Genomic DNA, 18,363 nt, shown 5'->3' with positions numbered 1-18,363 from the left:
CTTCCTCTTCCTCCTCTTTCTTCTTCTTCTCCTTCTTCTTCTTCTTCTTCATCTTCTTTTTCTGGTTTTTAGAGACAGGGTTTCTCTGTGTAGCCCTGGCCATCTTGGTACTTATTCTGTAGAACAGGCTGGACTTGAACTCAAAAATCAGCCTGTCTCTGCCTCCCACGTACTAGGACTAAAGGCATGTGCTACCACTGCCTGGCTTGTAACTTAAATCCTAATATCTCAGTTTCCTTTTGTATTTGCAGTCACCTGTTCTTAGTGGTATCCATTCTATATTCTTCTTCTTTTTTTTTTTTTAGGTCATTCCTTTTTTTTTTCTTAAGATTTTATTTATTTTAAGTATATGAGTACCCATTGTTCTCTTCAGACACTTCAGAAGAGGGCATCAGATCCCATTACAAAGATGGTTGTGAGCCACCATGTGGTTGCTGGGATTTGAACTCAGGACCACTGGAAGAGCAGTTGGGGCTCTTAACCACTGAGCCATCTCTACAGACCCCATTCTATATTCCTAGTTTAAATTTTAAGATAATTAATTCTGGTGCTTAGACTATCACTTATACACAAGGAAAACTATCCCATTTAACAAGTAACTGTTTTACTCACATACTTCATAAAAAGAACCTGATGACTCTTAGGGAACTTGAAAGTCTTTTTAAAATGTTTCAGAGAGGCAGGATGAATAAAATTCAATGTGCTTCATTTGAATGAAGCTTTCAAGCTATCATAAATTGTTCACCAATGCTCCACAAGAGGACTTATTTAGCATTCAAATTTTATTAATTTGTGGGTTCAAGAAGCTCCAACCAGTGTGTTAAGGGCCAGAGTGTCCTCAGGGTGCCTAGAAATGTGATCTGGCAGGTAAGCATAACCAAAAATATTACTATTTTGTTGTGTTTGTGTGTGTGTATGTGTGTGTGTATGTGAGTATACACATTCTTATGTGTTTATGTACATAGGAGATGTACAATGTGTGCATGTGGAAGTGCACATCTGTACTTTCACAAAGGCCAAAAAAGCATTTCAGTTGTTCTCTGTGTAGACTTCAATACTATTTTTTTTTTTTACTTTTTTTTTTTTAATGAAAGGATTCCACATTCACTTGAAACTAGATTGTCCAAACAAGCTTATACAATGATCCTATGTCATTTCTTTCCCGGAGTACTGAGGCAAAAGTCAAATGTATGATCATGCCCATATTTTAACATAGGTGATACTGTCTTGCCCTCTGAACCATGTTATCAAATGCCATATGTATATACATGCACATATATATGCTTATATATGCTTACATATGCATGTATATGCTTACATATATGTGCATGTATATATACACATGCATATATTATGCACCAAATTGGAAGACTGTGCAGTGAAAGATTCATTGACAACTATGTTTGTTGAAATGTCAGAAAGTTGGACACATACCAGGCAGTGGTGGCACACACCTTTAATCCCAGCACTTGGGAGACAGAAGCAGGCAGATTTCTGAGTTTGAGGCCAACCTGGTCTACAGAGTGAGTACCAGGACACACAGAGAAACCCTTTCATGAAAAATCAAAAAAAAAAAAAAGTTGGACACGATAGAAGTTAAATGTAATAAATTTGTTATCAAGACCCTTGTGGACTGATAATAAGCAGGTAGGAAAAAAAAGCAGATTTTATCATAATGTTATGGCTGAACACTATACTGATTAATAGTAGGTTTAATTTTTTCATATTTATTTATGTTGTGACAAATACAGAACTGGCCAGAACTCTGAAAAATAGTATATTAATATTAACAATTTTATTAACTCATTTAGTAATTCAGTAAAGCATATTGATATTAAAGTACTATTGTTAATTTTATATAATGCTGAATGAGAGATTCCTAGCATATATTGAGGTAATTATTGATTAAAATCTTAAGGTAAATATCTATCTGTGCATTTATAACATAAATTTCAAGAAAAAGAAATCTCCTCAAAGTTTTCTTATAAAAATTGTGGTTCACATTGTACTTTATTCATATTAAAATATCCTCTTTTGGCCTGGAGGGATGGCTCAGTGGTAAGAGCACTGACTGCTCTTCCAAAGGTCCTGAATTCAAATCCCACAACCGGATGGTGGCTCCAACCATCTGTAATGGGGTCCGATGCCCTCCTCTGGACTGTCTGAAGGCAGCTACAGTGTACTCATATAAATATAATAAATAAATTTTTAACAAATCCTATTTTTATTATATTTATTGAATACAGGCAGATTAATATCTGTAGATTATTTCAAAACATAATATATTTCAGGCTATCATTCAAAATACATTTTAGAAGTATAAACTGGTTATAGTTTAATGAAATGAATAAAAGCTGACCTATTTGTTCAGTAACTGTGTAAGAAGCAATCTGTCATTTGTTCCAGAGCTCCAAGCACTACTTTATAAGTAACAGTTTTCTCAGGGCAGCAATCACCTCCTTGTTCCTAAGACTGTATATCAGAGGATTGAACATGGGAGTCACAATGGTGTAAAACAGAGAGAGTAGTTTGTCAGTTCCTGGAGAATGGGTGGACTTTGGCCTCAAGTAGGTAACAGTAGCTGATCCAAAAAACAAAAACACCACAAGCAAATGGGAAGAACATGTGGAGAAAGCTTTTGCCCGTCCTGTGGCTGTTGGCAACTTCAGAATGGTTGTAATGATTTTGGTGTAAGAGGCAAGTATCAACATAAAAGGGAAAGCAACAAACAGCATAGCCACTAAGTAGACAGACAACTCATGTATTGAAGTATCCCCACAGGCCAGCTTGAGAATGGGTGGTAAGTCACAAAAGAAGTGGTCTATTTGGTTAGAGTGGCAAAAAGGTAGAGAGAATATCTGACAGGTTTGTCCTATCTGGACTGGGATGCCTCCAAGCCAAGAGCCTGCTGCCAGCTGAGTGCACTTTGTTGGGTTCATGATCAGAGGATAGTGCAGAGGGTTACAGATGGCCACATAGCGGTCATAGGACATCACAGCCAGCAGAAAGCATTCAGTAGCTCCCAGCATAAGGAAGAAACACATCTGTGTGGCACAGCTCAGCATAGAAATGCTTCTGTCTTGAGTAGCAATGTTGAACAGAATCCTAGGTAGAGTGACTGATACATAACAGATTTCCAGAGAAGAAAAATTTGCCAGGAAAAAATACATGGGTTTTTGTAGTGCAGGATCAATTCTAGTTAACACAATTATGAAACTATTTCCAATCAAGATGATTAAATAAATTATGGAGAACATTCCAAATAGAAACCCTTGAAGGTTGGGAAGGTCTGAAAATCCCAGGAGGAGAAATTCTGTCACAATGGAAGCATTGTCCTCTGCCCTGATTTCTGTGAATTTCATCTGTAGGGATGATTCAAAGGAAAATGTAAATTATTTTCTTGTCCTTGGATTCTTTTTATCATATATAAAGTAATGGTAACACTCTTGCAAAATTTTCAGTGCCCATGACCAAAAATTTTATGCCCTATACATGCTCCAAATTTTTTAAAAAGTTAGGTTTTTTTTTTTTTTTTTTAAACAGCATACAAAATAGTCCTATATATTTTCTGACATACTAAATGTTAGGTGTTTTAGGGGTTTTGGTGATAAGCCATTCCATATTTATTTTCTTTTCATAAGGAAAATAGGCAATTTCTGTTTATATTTTTAACAATTAATTTGTTCCTCAGATTGAAATCTTCTAGTTATATTCATGTACTATTGTCATTAACTTAAGGTTGATTTTAATACATGGGTAAATATTCTTAAACATATTTAAAATAATTTCATGTTTATTTTAATATACAATTGTATTTTCTCATTTTTTTATTGGGTTTATGTGTTCTTTTTCTATGAAATTATTGACTAGTAGGCTGTCACATTACATTGGATGTTACTCATTATTCTGAATGTTCAATTCAGTGTAAACTTTTGTGAAAATAGAAATCAATAATTTAAATTACATTTTCATGTTCATATGAGATTTAGATTGAAGTCAAGATTGATTTAAAACTGTGAGATCATCTTTATTATGGAGGGAAGATAATGTAAATGTCTACGACATGAAAGCAGATTTACCCTATCTCATCCTGAACATTTGTAACTATTTCCATCAGCCAAGTCAACTTTACTGCATACATTGCTGTGGGAACTAACATGATCACATTGTTGTGTTTCTTTTCATTGTTTTGTATTTATCTCTGGACATAACAATTATATTTTATTGAGTTTTTCCAGATTTTCACAATGAATTATTCAAAAACAGATAATCCATGAAAGAATTTTCTAAAATACTATGACTATACTCATCTTTTTTCTTGAAATTAATATTTTACTATGCAAACATTTATCTAACCATTTCCCTATACTTATACTCTCTGCTCTCACAAATGTATATAACTTCATTTGATAGCAAGTTTTTTTGACCCGGCTGGCCACAAACTCAGAAATCCGCCTGCATCTGTCTCCCAAGTGCTGGGATTAAAGGTATGCACACTGCTGCCTGGCTTGATAGTAGTTTTAACTTTCCACATATTGCGTGTGGCTTGTAGTCAGTATTGGGCATGTAAAAATTATCATTTTCCACTTTTACAGAATTTTTTCATTATGGCATTATTTTCAATATTTATTATCCGATTGTCACATGGTTATTTACCTCAAGACAAAGGGACAAATTTACATAGTTAAAGGGCTCTGACTTCTAAATATGATTTTAAAACTGTGCATGGTTTGTATTCAAGAGTTCACATTCAAAACACTGCTGTGAAATGGAAATCAAATTTTATATTAATCAAATTTAAACAAGTATTTATTTTCCATTTTCAGGTTTTTACATTAAATATTAAAATAATAGATAAAATAAGTACTACCTAGTAAACTATAAAATACTTTCAGTAAAAAAATGATCATTTCAGTGATAATTTAATATTATATTGTGAAAAAATATATATATAATAGAAAATTCCAAATAAATTCTGAGATTGCTAATGTATGGTTCCCAGGGGAAAAACTGAACTACAAAGTTACTTTTCCTTAAAAATAAGTAACAGAATAATTTTCCTTTTTCATCTTAATTAAATTTAGAACTTATTTTAAAGATAATGATGGAACTAGAAAAGAAAATCATTTGTTTAAACTATTTGATGGTATATTCATAAGTGTTATACATCATGTATTTTGGGAGATAATTATTGCCCTCAAAATTATCTTTCTAGAAGTTTGAAAAGTACTAATATAAAAATGATGGTGTGATAGGTTTCTAAATCAAGGTCTAACCATATTTTCAAAATACTAAATGGAAACAGCATTAGCCTGAATTTTATTTCTCAACTGTCCAAAATCTTCTCTTTATTTTTGTTTTGTTTTCTACTTTGGAGAGGGAACATCTCAATTTTTCATTTTCATTTGTAAAAGCATCCTCAGTTTTATTCACATTCTGCAACTTGAGCATTTAATGTTACACAATTACATGATATTGGAACTATACTTATATATTCAAATGGGACTTATCTAATTTTTCTGTGACATGGTAGTTCCAGCCCATGACTGACACATACTAGGCAAGCATTCTGGAAAAAAAAACTATACTTGAGCTTTTCTGTCTATGAAACTTGGTGTCTCTAAGATGTTTGCTCTGATTGCTTCTGTTTCTGACTGTGGAAAACATTTAGAAAATACACTTAGGTCCCAGTAAAAAAAAAAAAAAAAAAAAAAAAAAAAAAAAAAAAAAAGAAAGAAAGAAAACACACTTAATACTCTAACAAAAAAAGCCACTAGCATTTTTTTAAATGGAGTCACTTTTGTTTTATTCAAGTACTTTTTGATTATTTGTCATCTTCTTTCAATGAATGTTTGTCCTTCCTACAGTTACTCTGATCTTAACTGATGCATGTAGCATGGAGGTTACACAAGGAGGCTTATATTTCTCTGACCAAATTCATAAAAAGAGGAGATAAATGTTGAAAGTTTTGTATAGTTTCACAAATTCAAAAAGGTTTTTATCGTTGCAAAAATCACAGAACACACACACACATTTACCCCCACACACGTGCATACACTAATAGGTGTATAATATTTTTATAATCACAGGGTTTATTCCTTAATTCATAGGAACACCTTTGACTGTAGTAGGAGGCAGATATGTACAATGACGTTCACATATTATCATCTTAAAATGCAGAAATTCTAATAGCTATTATCTCCAACTTATTCCTATAAAGTAGATAATATGTGAATAGCTGAAACTATAGCTTGGTAAAAAGTAAATAATGCCTATAATTGAATAAATTATATTTTTCTTTAATATATTGACCTTTTATATAAAACCATATTCTTCATCTTGTTCTTCTTTGACCTATGTCATAAATGTCAGAAGAGTAAAAAAATCAATATTCGAGATAAAAATATTAGATAACAATATTTGTTCTAATTTTCTTTTTCAATTCCTTCTCATATTGGTATTTAAAAGGAGAGACAAATTCAATATATATTTAGCATAAGTCAATGTAGTTTGAGCTCACATTAAATTAAATATACATCTTACCTTTGTTGATTTGGGAAAGAAAATAGTAAGTAACTTTGGGTTTTAAAGCTTAATTTTTTTAATCTGTTCAGGCAAAACAAAGCATTTAATGTACTGTCAAACACAAGTGCTGTTTAAGTAGGAAATGATATGCACTCTGGGGATATGGTCCTTCCCCATGCTATGGTCTGATTCAAGAAAATGCTTTCTTCTCCTACTTAAGAAGTTAAGCAATAAAATATAAATATTAAATGAGAAAAATAAAATGAAACTGAAGTAAACTATTCCTTTTGTACATTCTGGTTTTATTTTCAGTTTTATGATTATTAAGAAAAATGAACAATGAAAGGAGTATCAGAAATTGGCAACAGTGTGTCTGTCCAGAAGTGTTTGTGTTTGACACCTGCCCCTGTCTAGCCCCATAAATAGACCCCTCTGTCAAGGAGCTAAAAAAAGAGCAAGGGGCTAGAGAGATGGCTTAGTGGGTAAGAGCACTGACTGCTTTTCCTAAGATCCTGAGTTCAAATCCCAGCAGCCACATGGTGGCTCACAACCATCCAGAATGAGATCTGATGCCCTCTTCTGGAGTGTCTGAAGACAACTACAGTGTACTCACATAAAATAAATAAATAAATAAGTAAATAAATAAATAAATAAATAAATAGAAAGAGCAAGAAGATAATTGATGCTGACATAGACACAATACACATTGATGATTATATCCTCATTGATACTTCCATTTTTATAAATACATGCTTGAAAATTCAGTCTTAATCAATGATTTAATATATTTAGAGTTCCACATGAACAAAATATATATTTTTTGGGTTTTTTTTTGTCTTTTTTTTTGTTTTTTTTTTTTTGCTTTTTGAGACAGTGCTTCTCTGTATAGCACTGGCTGTCCTGGAATTCACTCTGTAGACCACACTGGCCTTGAATTCAGAAATCTGCTTGTCTCTGTCTGCCTCCCAAGTGCTGGGATTAAAGGCGTGTGCCATCTCCGCCCAGCTGAAAATTATTTTTAAGTAAACAACTTCTCAGGATGTTTTGTAAAATGACTTGCCAATATTCATTTGCTTAGTTCTAACTTCATACTTATCTTATACGTTTTAATTATTAATTAATTAATTAATTTACTTTAATCCTGTTTCCCCTCCCTCCTCTTCTCCAATCCTTTTCTCCAGTCACTTCTATATACTTTCCCTTCAGAAAAGTAGACTCGTGTTGGAGTAGGGTCAGGGGCTGCATCCCATGGATATCAGCCAACCCTGGCATATGAAGTTGCATTAAGACTAGCCAATATTTTCCTATTGAGCCTAAATTAGGGGGTCCAGTAGGGGTAGTCCAGTCAGTCAACAGACTCAGAGACAGCCCTTGCTGTTAGGAATCTCACATGACGACCAAACTAAAAAACTGTTACGTATATGCAGATGACCTAGGTCAGTCCCAGGAATACTCTCTGTTTGACAGTTCTCTGTGAGTCCCTATGGGCCCAGGTTACTTAATCCAGTACATCGTGTTTTGGTGTCCTTGACCCCTTTGTCTCCTACAATCATGTCTTCCCCTTTTCTTCAGGATTACCCAAACTGCACATAATGTTTGGCTATGAGTCTCTACATCTAATTATATCAGTAGTGGGGTAGTTGCCTTTCTGATGGCAGTATGCTAGGCTCTTGTCTGCAAATATAACAGAGTATCATTAATAGTGTTAATGGTGGGATCTTTCTCATGTCATGGGTATCAAAACTGGGCCAGTCTTTGGTTGACCACTCCCCCAGTTTCTGCTACACTTTTACTTGTGCACATCTTTTAGGTAGGGAAAATTGTAGGTCAGAGGATTTCTGGCTGAGTTTGTGTCTTACCTAGTTACAGAACATGACTAGTTCAGAATCCATATACCCCATTCCTAGTTGTCTTAGCTAAAGTCACCCTCATTGGTTCCTGGGAGTATCTATTCTTTTAGGTTTCTAGGTTTTCCTGGGGATGCCCTTCTATCTCACTCCAGTTGACTCTCCCAGTACTCTCTCCCTCTGCACCCCCATACCTGATCCCTCATGTTCCCATCCATCTTCCACACACATAGAGTTTGTAGAGGAATTATAATCAAGTAACATTACTGCTCTGGCAAATGAGCATTTCCAAAGATGTGATCTGGCTGGAATGCAGATAGTCATATACCTTTAATCTTTCTGGCTGGAATACAAATTTTCCTTCCTCTGGCTGGAACTCAGACATGATTTTAGCACACATATTTGAATCTTCTGGCTGGAATACTACTGTCCTTTAGTACACACTTTTAATCCAAAACAGCAGCAGCTAATTGAGGGGCAGACTAAATGATGAAGTGATGAATCTGAAGAAAATTTGACAGCATGAGTTAGAGATAGGATGCTCCCACCACTCAGAAGAACAGACAGGAAAGAGGCTACAAAAAGACAAGTAAAGGAGAAAAAGTTCAATTCAGAGGAGTCAGTGGAGAGCAGTTTATGGATTTCAGAGGCAGTTTTTCCAAGCAGAATAATTCAATCAGAAGCTGAGAGAAGCTTGGAGCTGAGTTTCATTCAGAGCAGCTTAATTAAACAAGCCAGCCAGACTTCAAAAAAAGCTAGGAAGAATGAGTTTAGTCTGCAGTAAGTCTCAGAGGTTGAAATATTCTAGGCCTAGGCTAGCTGACATAAAGCCTTCAAGGCCTGGGCTTACTGAAGATTAAGTTTTTTTTGGAGTCTATAAGTTCCCACACCTAGGCTCAGGGATATATAGAACATAGAAGAAGCTACTTAGGGCTCAGCCCAAGCCATATAACTTAAAGGGTGGGTATGATTCTTATCCCATTACTTCAGCTGAGGACATAAAAGTGACATTTACATTTCTACCTGTCCATGTATGTGCTTAGTCTTGCACATTATGTCTTTTCTCTATCCTTTTCTCAGTGAGATTCACACATGGCCCTGGAGCCTTCCTTATTATGGAGCTTGTTTGGGTTTGTGGACTGTAGCATGGTTATCATTTACTTTATGGCTGATATCCACTTATAACTTAGTATATAACATATTTGTTTTTCTGGTTCTAGGTTACCATACTCAGGATTTTTTTGTTTGTTTGCTTGTTTGTTTCTAGTTCTATCTATTTGCCTGTAAATTTCATAATGATATTGTTTTTAATAGCTGAGTATACTCCATTGTGTAAAAGTACTACAATTTATTTACCCATTCAGTGGTGGAGGTACATGTAGTTTGTTTTCACTTTCTGGCTACTATGAGTAAAGCTGCTATGAATACCATTGAACAAGTGTTCTTGTGGCATGCTTGAGCAACTTTTGGGTATATCCCCAGGCATAATACAGCTGGGTCTTGACGTAGAGCTATTAACATTTTTCTGAGGAACCACCAAATTGATTTCCAAAGTGACTATACAAGTTTGCACTCCTACCAGAAAGGGAGCAGTGTTCCCCTTGCTCAACATCTTTACCTGCATAAGCTGTCGCTTGAGATTTGGAACTAAGCCATTCTGATCAGTATAAGATGGAACCTCAGAGTCATTTTTATTTGCATTTCCATGATGAATGAGGATGTTGAAAACTTATTTTAATGCTTCTCAAGCATTCAAGATTCCTCTGTTGAGACTTCTCTTGTAAGATCTGTATCCAACTGGATTATTGTTTTTTGTTGTACAGTTTCTTTTACTTTTTCTATATTTTGTATACATGTTCTCTGTCAGATGTAGGATTGGTGAATATTTTTCCACTTCTGTATGCTGTTGTTTTGCTCCTTTGATTACAGAGGCTTTTCATTTCTACAAGGCCCAATTTATTTATTGATCTTACTGTTATTGCTATTGGTGTTCTGTTCAGGAAGTTTTCTCCTGTACCAATGCATTCAAGGCTATTCCACAGTTTCTCTTCTATCAGGTTTAATGCGTCTGGAATTATGTTGAGGTCTTAGACCACCTGGACATGAGTTTTATGCAGTGTGATAGAATAGGTCTATTTACAGGGGCATTCCCAGCTGCCCTGAGCCAGCTGCATCTTCTCTCCTGATCTCCATTGTCTGGCCGCTGCTCTGATGGCGTCCATAAGTCTCAAAGAACAAGAAGATCTAGGTTCTGCTATACTAAGTACTTTTAGTCCAAGGCTGACATAGGAATCTTGTTGAAGGGGAACAGAGTACATCAAATTAGGCCTTCCTTCTAGATACCTGCTACACCAGGAATATCAAGGGCAAACCACATGGCCAAAGGCTACATGTTTTTTTTTTTTAAATTTTTATTGCATTATGATGAGAAAAGTTACATGATTTCAATTTATCTGACTTTGTTAACATTTAAAAACATATGTTAATTAAATAGAATTGAATCAAATTCTTGTTTCCCTTTTGTACAACCGCTCCTCCCAGAGACACCCCCTTCAATACCTACAATATCTTTTTTGTCATATTCTTTAAAATTTATAAAATAAAAATAAGTATTATAAAAGGTGTTTGATATAAAACAACAATCAATTTAACAGTCTTATGTAGATGTTCATCTACAGTACTAGTGAAAATATATTTTTGTCAATATAAATTTTAAATAACTCCAAACATATTAACTGTATACTTAAAAATAATACATCACTACTAGTATTTTCTTAAATGAACATGAATATATAAAGTCTTTTTGTTTGTTTTGTATTTAGTAGAGTTTAAAATCTTGGCTCTTACTGTGGTACAAGCCCAAAATAAGAACAATTTTTAGACACTGGGTTTCATTGTAATAAGGCTATAATACAATGACCCTCACATCACCAAAGGATTTTATCTCCATCATAGCTAAGCTGAGAGTTGATAGATCTGCTGCACCAAGAAATGAATTGTAGGCTCGAGTTTTGAATACAGACTTCCTGCTATGGTTAAAGCTATTTGACTTGAGTGAGTGACTTCATTCTCAGCCCACAGAGAACAGGTTACATTCATTTAGGAAATGGTGTAGGTATTACGATGGTCTATCCATAAAGTCATTCGCCAACTGTTTCAACGAACAATGGTTTTGCTTGGAGGGTGGCACAGACATTAGGTGAGGATAAGAATTTAGTTCATTAGCTAGGATAATTTGGAAAAGCATTCATCTCAGAGAAAGAGTAACTTATAAAGTCCTCTTCTTCAAACTTGATACAAGAGCTACAAGTGTCAAGCAAAGCATTCAGGCTCAATTTGTTGTTCTCTTACAAGCCACCTCCTTAGTTAATTGTCTATGTTTCTTTTGGATATATAAATACTTTTGAAATATATAAGCTGTTCTGAAAACCATAGTTTAGTGTAAAAACATGAAGTAAACAATACTACTAATAGAGAAGCTGAGAAAGGAGAAGCAAGATTTCAAGACCCTTATGTTGTACACAGCCAGACACTGTCACAAACATACAAGCTGACAGTATATATAGATTATACAATGTTGGACCAATTTCTCCAATTACCAAATTAGAGAGACCATTGGACAGCAATAAACAAATTTCCAATTCCTCATATTATTGGATTTCAATCGATTAGGATATGTTAGTAATATTAATTTTCATATTAAGATATTTAAAAAAGTAATTGTCACTTCCTGTTGTTTTTGTTGTAAAAGGTGAAATTAGATTTGTGTGGATTTGTTGAAAAATGACTTCCTTGCTTCTTCTAAGGTATAGTTTTGCTCCTTATGTTGATGTTTTCCATCTATTATTCTTTGTAGGGCTGGATTTGTAGAACAATATTGTGTAAATTTTGTTTTGTCATAGAATATCTTGTTTTCTCCATCTTTGGTAATTGAGAGTTTTGCTGAGTATAGTAACCTGTGCATTTGTGTTCTTGTAGGGTCTGTATGACATTTGCCCAGGATCTTTTAGCTTTCATAGTCTCTGGTGAGTAGTCTGCTGTAATTTGATAGGTCTGCCTTTGTATGTTACTTACCTTTTTTCCCTTACTGCTTTTAAAATTCTTTCTTTGTTTAGTGTATTTGGAGTTTTTATTATTATATGACTGGAGGAATTTCTTGTCTGGTCCAGTCTATTTGGGGTTCTGTAAGCTTCTTGTGTATTCATGGGCATCTCTTTCTTAAGGTTAGGGAAGTTTTCTTCTATAATTTTGTTGAAGATATTTACTGGCCCATTACATTGGGAATCTTCACTCTCTTCTATACCTATTATCCTTAGGTTTGGTTTTCTCATTTTGTGTTGGATTTCCTGGATGTTTTGGGTTAGGAGCTTTTTGCTTTTTGCATTTTCTTTGACTGTTGTGTCAATGTTTTCCTATGGTGTCTCTTGTCCCTGAGATTCTCTCTTTTATCTCTTGTATTCTGTTGGTGATGCTTGCATCTATGATTCTTGATTTCTTTCCTAAGTTTTGTATCTCCAGGGTTGTCTCTCTTTCTGATTTCTTTATTGTTTCTATTTCCATTTTAAGATTCTGGATGGTTTTACTCATTTCTTTCACCTGTTTGATTGTGTTTTCCTGTAGTTCTTTAAGGGATTTTTGTGTTTCCTCTTTAAGAGCTTCTAGCTCTTTACCTGTGTTCTCCTGTATTTCTTTGGTGGTGCTATTTATGTCTTTCTTAAGGTCCTGTATCATCATCATGATAAGTAATTTTAGATCTGAACCTCGCTTTTCCGGTGTGATAGTGTGTCCAGGACTTGCTATGGTGGGAGAATTGGGTTCTGATGATGCTAAGTAACTTTGGTTTGTGTTATTTATTTTCTTATGCTTGCCCCCTGCCATCTAGTTATCTCTAGTGCTACCTGCCCTTGCTAAATCTGACTGGAGTCAGTCCTTCCTGTGATCCTGGTTGTATCAGAACTCCTCAGAGTCAGGCAGTCTCTGTGACCCTGTAATTCTGGGATCCTGTGACTCTAAGCTTGTTAGAGCACCTGGGAGTGCAGCAGCTTCCTTTGGGTGTTGTGGGACAGGCTGTGGAGCTTGCACCCAAAAGGTGCTCAGGACACCAGCCCAGAGAGACTGGAAGGAACCTGAGCCACTCTGCTGGTGTAGTTCCTATGTGCCTGGTCCCACAGTTCCCAGTTACTCCTGGTGTTAGGGCAGGTGTTGGGTCCTTCTCACCTCTGATCCTGAGAGTGTCAGAGTGCCTGGGAGTGGATATTCCTCTGGGTGTTGTGGGAGTGGCTGCAGAGCTTGCACCCAAGGTCCACTTAGGACACAGCCTGGAGAGACTGGAAAGAACCAGAGCCACCAAGTGCTACTTTCTAGCTACTGCCACTGGGCCTTTGGTAGGCCTCTATGCTAATGCCTAATGTATGCTTCTATGTAGTGGTGAGCTTTTAAATCAATAGAATCCTTGTTTACATAGGGAAGATGTGCAGATGTTCTCTTTGTCATTTTACTGTTCCTACCAATTCAGTCACTTCTTTGATGTTGCCCCCTCCCTGATTCACTTGCTATGTGTGTGATAATCTTTGTGAAATGAGATGGTGGTCTTTCTTGGTGCTGTATTATTATCCTGTTCCATTTATACTAATATTTATCTAATATTTATCTTCAAGTAAAAAGAATATCATATCAACACTGAGGAAGTAATAATATAAAGAATTGCAGCTTTCAATCTCTTTTGTTTGTTTTGTAATTTAGTGTTTTGATTATTATGAGGCTGGAGGATTTCCTTTTCTTGTCCAATGTATTTGGTGTTCTGTAAGCTTCTTATACATTTATAAGCATCTCATTCTTTAAGTTAGGAATATTTTCTTCTCTGATTTTGTTGAAAGTGTGTTCTGGATCTTTCAGCTAGGAATCCTCTCCTTCTTCTATTCCTATGAATATTAGGTTCGTCTTTCTCATAGGTCCCTTATTTTCCTGGATATTTTTTTTGTCATGAATATTTTAGATTTACCACCTTCTCATTCTGACATATCAATTTCTTTCACAGTCTCTTCTATGACTGAGATTCTTTCTTCCATCACTTACATTATATTAGTGATGCTTGCAATTGTAGTTCCTGTTGATTTACCTAGACTTTCTGTTTCCAGGACTGCCATAACTCATGTCGGTGTATATGTGTGTGTGCATCTGTGTTTTTGCATATTGTTGTTTCCTTTCTCATTTTCCAGACTCAAATAGTTTTATTCATTTCTTTCAACAATTTAACTGCATTTTTTGTTTTTATTTATTTATGGAATTACAATTGACTTCTCAACAGAGAATCTTGTAGACTCTAAGAGACCACAGATATCAGCCCAGATTACTATAATCAGCAAAACTTTCAACCACCAAAGATGGAGAAAAGAAAATATCTCATGACAAAACCAAATTTAAACAGTCTCTATCCACAATTTCAGTTCTACAGAAAGTACTAGAAGGAAAAGTCCAACCAGGGAAATATTTTATACCAGCCAAGCCAAAAAGGGGAAACAAAAATAGACATATAGAAAAGTACATACCTGCCACCCACCAACATCAAAGTAATAAGAATTTACAATCATAGGTCATTAATACCCTTCAATATCAATGAACACAATCTCCAGTAAAAAGACAAACAAAATAAATGTGAAAACAGAATCCATCATGCTGCTGCATACAAGAAAAACATCTTGACATCAAATCTAAGCATTATCTTAGAGTTAAGGGCTGGAAAAAAATTTCCCAAGCAAATTGACCCAAGAAGCAATCCAAGATAGCCATTATAATACTTATAAAATAGTCTTTCAACTAACATTAATCAAATGAAAAGGGAAAAGATATTTCACATTCATCAAAGAAAAAAATCCACCAAGATGACATCTCAGTTAAAATATCTATGCCCCAAATGCAAGGACACACACATGTGTAAAATAAATATTATTAACATTTAAATGATGCATCTAACTTCACCTGTTTAATTATATTTTCCAATTTTCCTTTAAGGGATTTAGTAGTTTCCTTTTTAAGGGCCTCTGTTTGATAGCTGTAGAGCTCCAGCCTCAACACAGAATCGAAGTTCTCAACTGGAGGTAGGATATCTATAAGGCACATAATAAATATACACAGATTACTTTTTGGGTACAAACTGTCAGGCAATTTTTCAAGGCTTAAAATTATTCTCTCTTCTCTCTCCCTCTGTTCTTTTTCTCTCTCGTTTGCTTGCTCGCAGCTTGAGGCTGTACACACTATGTATTCTCCTGTGCATTGTTTTTCTTTTGTGTGCTTTTCTTTTCTTGACCTCTCACACTCTTACACACACATCTTACACACACCACATGTACTCTCCTTTCACTCACATGCACAGTCTTCTCCACTCTATCTCTACACTCACCTCGTGTACACCTCATGTACATCTCACTCGCTCTCCACTGGCTATCCACTCACTCTCTGCTTGCTCTCCTCATGTAATTCACATTCACCACTTGTGTACATCTCGCTCTCCACTGGCTATCCACTCACTCTCCACTTGCTATCCACTCACTCTCTGCTTGCTCTTCTCATGTTCTCCACATTCACCACTTGTGTACATTTTGCTTGCTCTCCACTTGCTATCCACTCACTCTCTACTTGCTCTTCTCATGTTCTCCACATTCACCACTTGCGTGCATCTCGCTCGCTCTCCACTTGCTATCCACTCACTCTCTACTTGTGTACATCTCACTCGCTCTCCACTGGCTATCCACTAACTCTCTACTTGCGTACATCTCACTTGGTCTCCACTGGCTATCCATTCACTCTCTACTTGCTCTCCTCATGTTCTCCACATTCACCACTTGCATACATCTCACTCGCTCTCCACTGGCTATGCACTCACTCTCTACTTGTGTACATCTCACTCGCTCTCCACTGGCTATCCACTCGCTCTCCACTGGCTATCCACTCACTCTCTACTTGCTCTCCTCATGTTCTCCACATTCACCACTTGCATACATCTCACTCGCTCTCCACTGACTATGCACTCACTCTTTACTTGTGTACATCTCACTTGGTCTCCACTGGCTATCCACTCATTCTCTGCTTGCTCTTCTCATGTTCTCCACATTCACCTCACATGTTCTCTCGCTTGCCCTCTCATTTGCTCTCTCACTCACTCACTTGTTCTTTTACTTGTTCCAGTCTTTTATTGATATTCCAAAAGCAAATAGAAAAAAAGACATTGTATAATCATTGCCAAATCAAATTTAAAATAATACCTATCTAATCTCATAAAGAAACAAGAATTACAATTGTTCCCCAAAGTTTCAAGCTTCCCCTATTCTTAGACCTGTGGCCAAAATAATAATAATTGTAAACATCATTATTTAAACTTTGAGTTTTTACTTATTATACTTCAGGGCTCAGAGCTCTAAAGTCAGTTACTTACATTTACATTTCCTTATGAAGCTCTAATGATAAATGACATGGACAAAGCTTTCCAACAGTGGCCAGAAAGAATGAAGTTAACCCTTAAACTGAATAGTTCTGCTAGCTTTTTGCTTCTGTATATTTTACACAGTGACTATCCTAAGAGTCCCAGTGTTCTGACTTAGTTTTACTAGTATAAGATTTTATGTATTCTATACTTGTTTATCCAGGAACCACTCTTAAACATGTAAAACTTAATTTATAACTTCAATAGTCTTTCCTTTCTTGGTATCACAATGTTGGCTCTAATTCATTTTGTAATAACTTCTTCAAACTTTCTTTACAAACCAAACATTAATCTGTAACTGCCATTATGCAGTTATTATATTGTTTTTAAGATGAGAACATACAACATATACCTGGGCCATTAGGACTGTGCTATGCTGTGCTCCTATGCCTAAATTTTTAATTGTTTAAGATTCATTACATCAAAGAACATCTGGTTTCATAGAATTCACCAGAGCAGAAGGAGAAAGAAGAAAGTCAGACATAATAGAATAATTAAGTACACCTAGGCCAACTGAAAAACAGTCACATGCAAATGAAATCTATACAACCTTTGTCCAGGGCTAAGGTTAAGAGAAATAGGAACAACTGTTTTTTACAAAGAGTTGCCAAAAGCTACTGAGATCCAGGCCTACTGCAGATAGTCCCTGTCATTGTATGCTATCCCCAACAGAGAGCATTTTTCTATATTTCTCTAACAGACTTACTCATTTCTTCTTTAAAGGTATCTTTCATCTTTTTAAAGTTGTATTTAAGGTCATTTTATTGCATTTTATTTGTGTTAGGATATTCAGAGCTTGCTGTAATTGGTTAGTTTTGCTCTAAATGTTCCTTGTAGCTCTGGATCTTATTGTTTGTGTTCTTAAAAACATATGGCCTGAGAACACCCAGAGGAAGCTCCACTCCCAGGCACTCTGACCCATCCAGGATCAGAGGTGAGCAGGAACCAGCACCTGTCCCAACACTGAGAGTAACTGGGACCAGCCGGCCTAGGCACACAGGAACTCCACCAGCCTAATGACTCAGGTTCCTTCCAGTCTGTCTGGGCTGGGATCCAGAACAGACCTTGGGTGCAAGCGCCATAGCCTGTACCTCAACACCCAGAGGAAGCTCCACTCCCAGGCATTCTGACACACCTAGGATCAGAGGTGAGCAGGAACCAACATTTGCCCCAACACTGGGAATAACAGGGACCAGTGGGACCAGGCACAAAGGAACTCCTCCAGCCCAGTGACTCGGGTTCCTTCCTGTCTGTCTGGGTTAGTGTTCTGAGCAGACCTTGGGCACAAGCTCTGCAGCCAGTCCCACAACACACAGACAAAGCCATACTCCCAGGTGATCTAACAAACCCAGGATCACAGGATCCCAGAATCACAGGATCACAGAGACAGCTTGATTCTGAGGAGTTCTGATACAACCAGGATCATAGGAAAGACAGGCTCCAGTCAGATTTAGCAAGGACAGGTAGCACTAGAGTTAACCAGATGGCAGGGAGCAAGCATAAGAAAATAAA

The 18,363-nt window shown here is 36.0% G+C and overlaps 1 protein-coding gene across 1 annotated transcript; it reads right to left on the bottom strand.

Annotated features, from left to right (window-relative positions):
• Nucleotides 1-2,417: 2,417 nt before the first annotated feature.
• On the bottom strand, nt 2,418-3,371 carry LOC116092134 (olfactory receptor 10AG1-like). Its single transcript, XM_031373487.1, has one exon. It carries the CDS (start codon nt 3,360-3,362, stop codon nt 2,418-2,420), a length of 945 nt encoding a protein of 314 aa, XP_031229347.1. The 5' UTR covers nt 3,363-3,371.
• Between the last annotated feature and the right edge of the window lie 14,992 nt (nt 3,372-18,363).

Source organism: Mastomys coucha, unplaced genomic scaffold (assembly GCF_008632895.1).
Source record: "Mastomys coucha isolate ucsf_1 unplaced genomic scaffold, UCSF_Mcou_1 pScaffold15, whole genome shotgun sequence".
Taxonomy (NCBI): domain Eukaryota; kingdom Metazoa; phylum Chordata; class Mammalia; order Rodentia; family Muridae; genus Mastomys; species Mastomys coucha.
Note: the sequence above shows the minus strand (reverse complement) of the source record. Positions and strands in the feature narration are given on the sequence as shown.

Coding starts and splice junctions, on each gene's coding strand:
- LOC116092134 (XM_031373487.1), bottom strand. CDS start 3,362: ATGAAATTCACAGAAATCAGGGCAGAGGACAATGCTTCCATTGTGACA.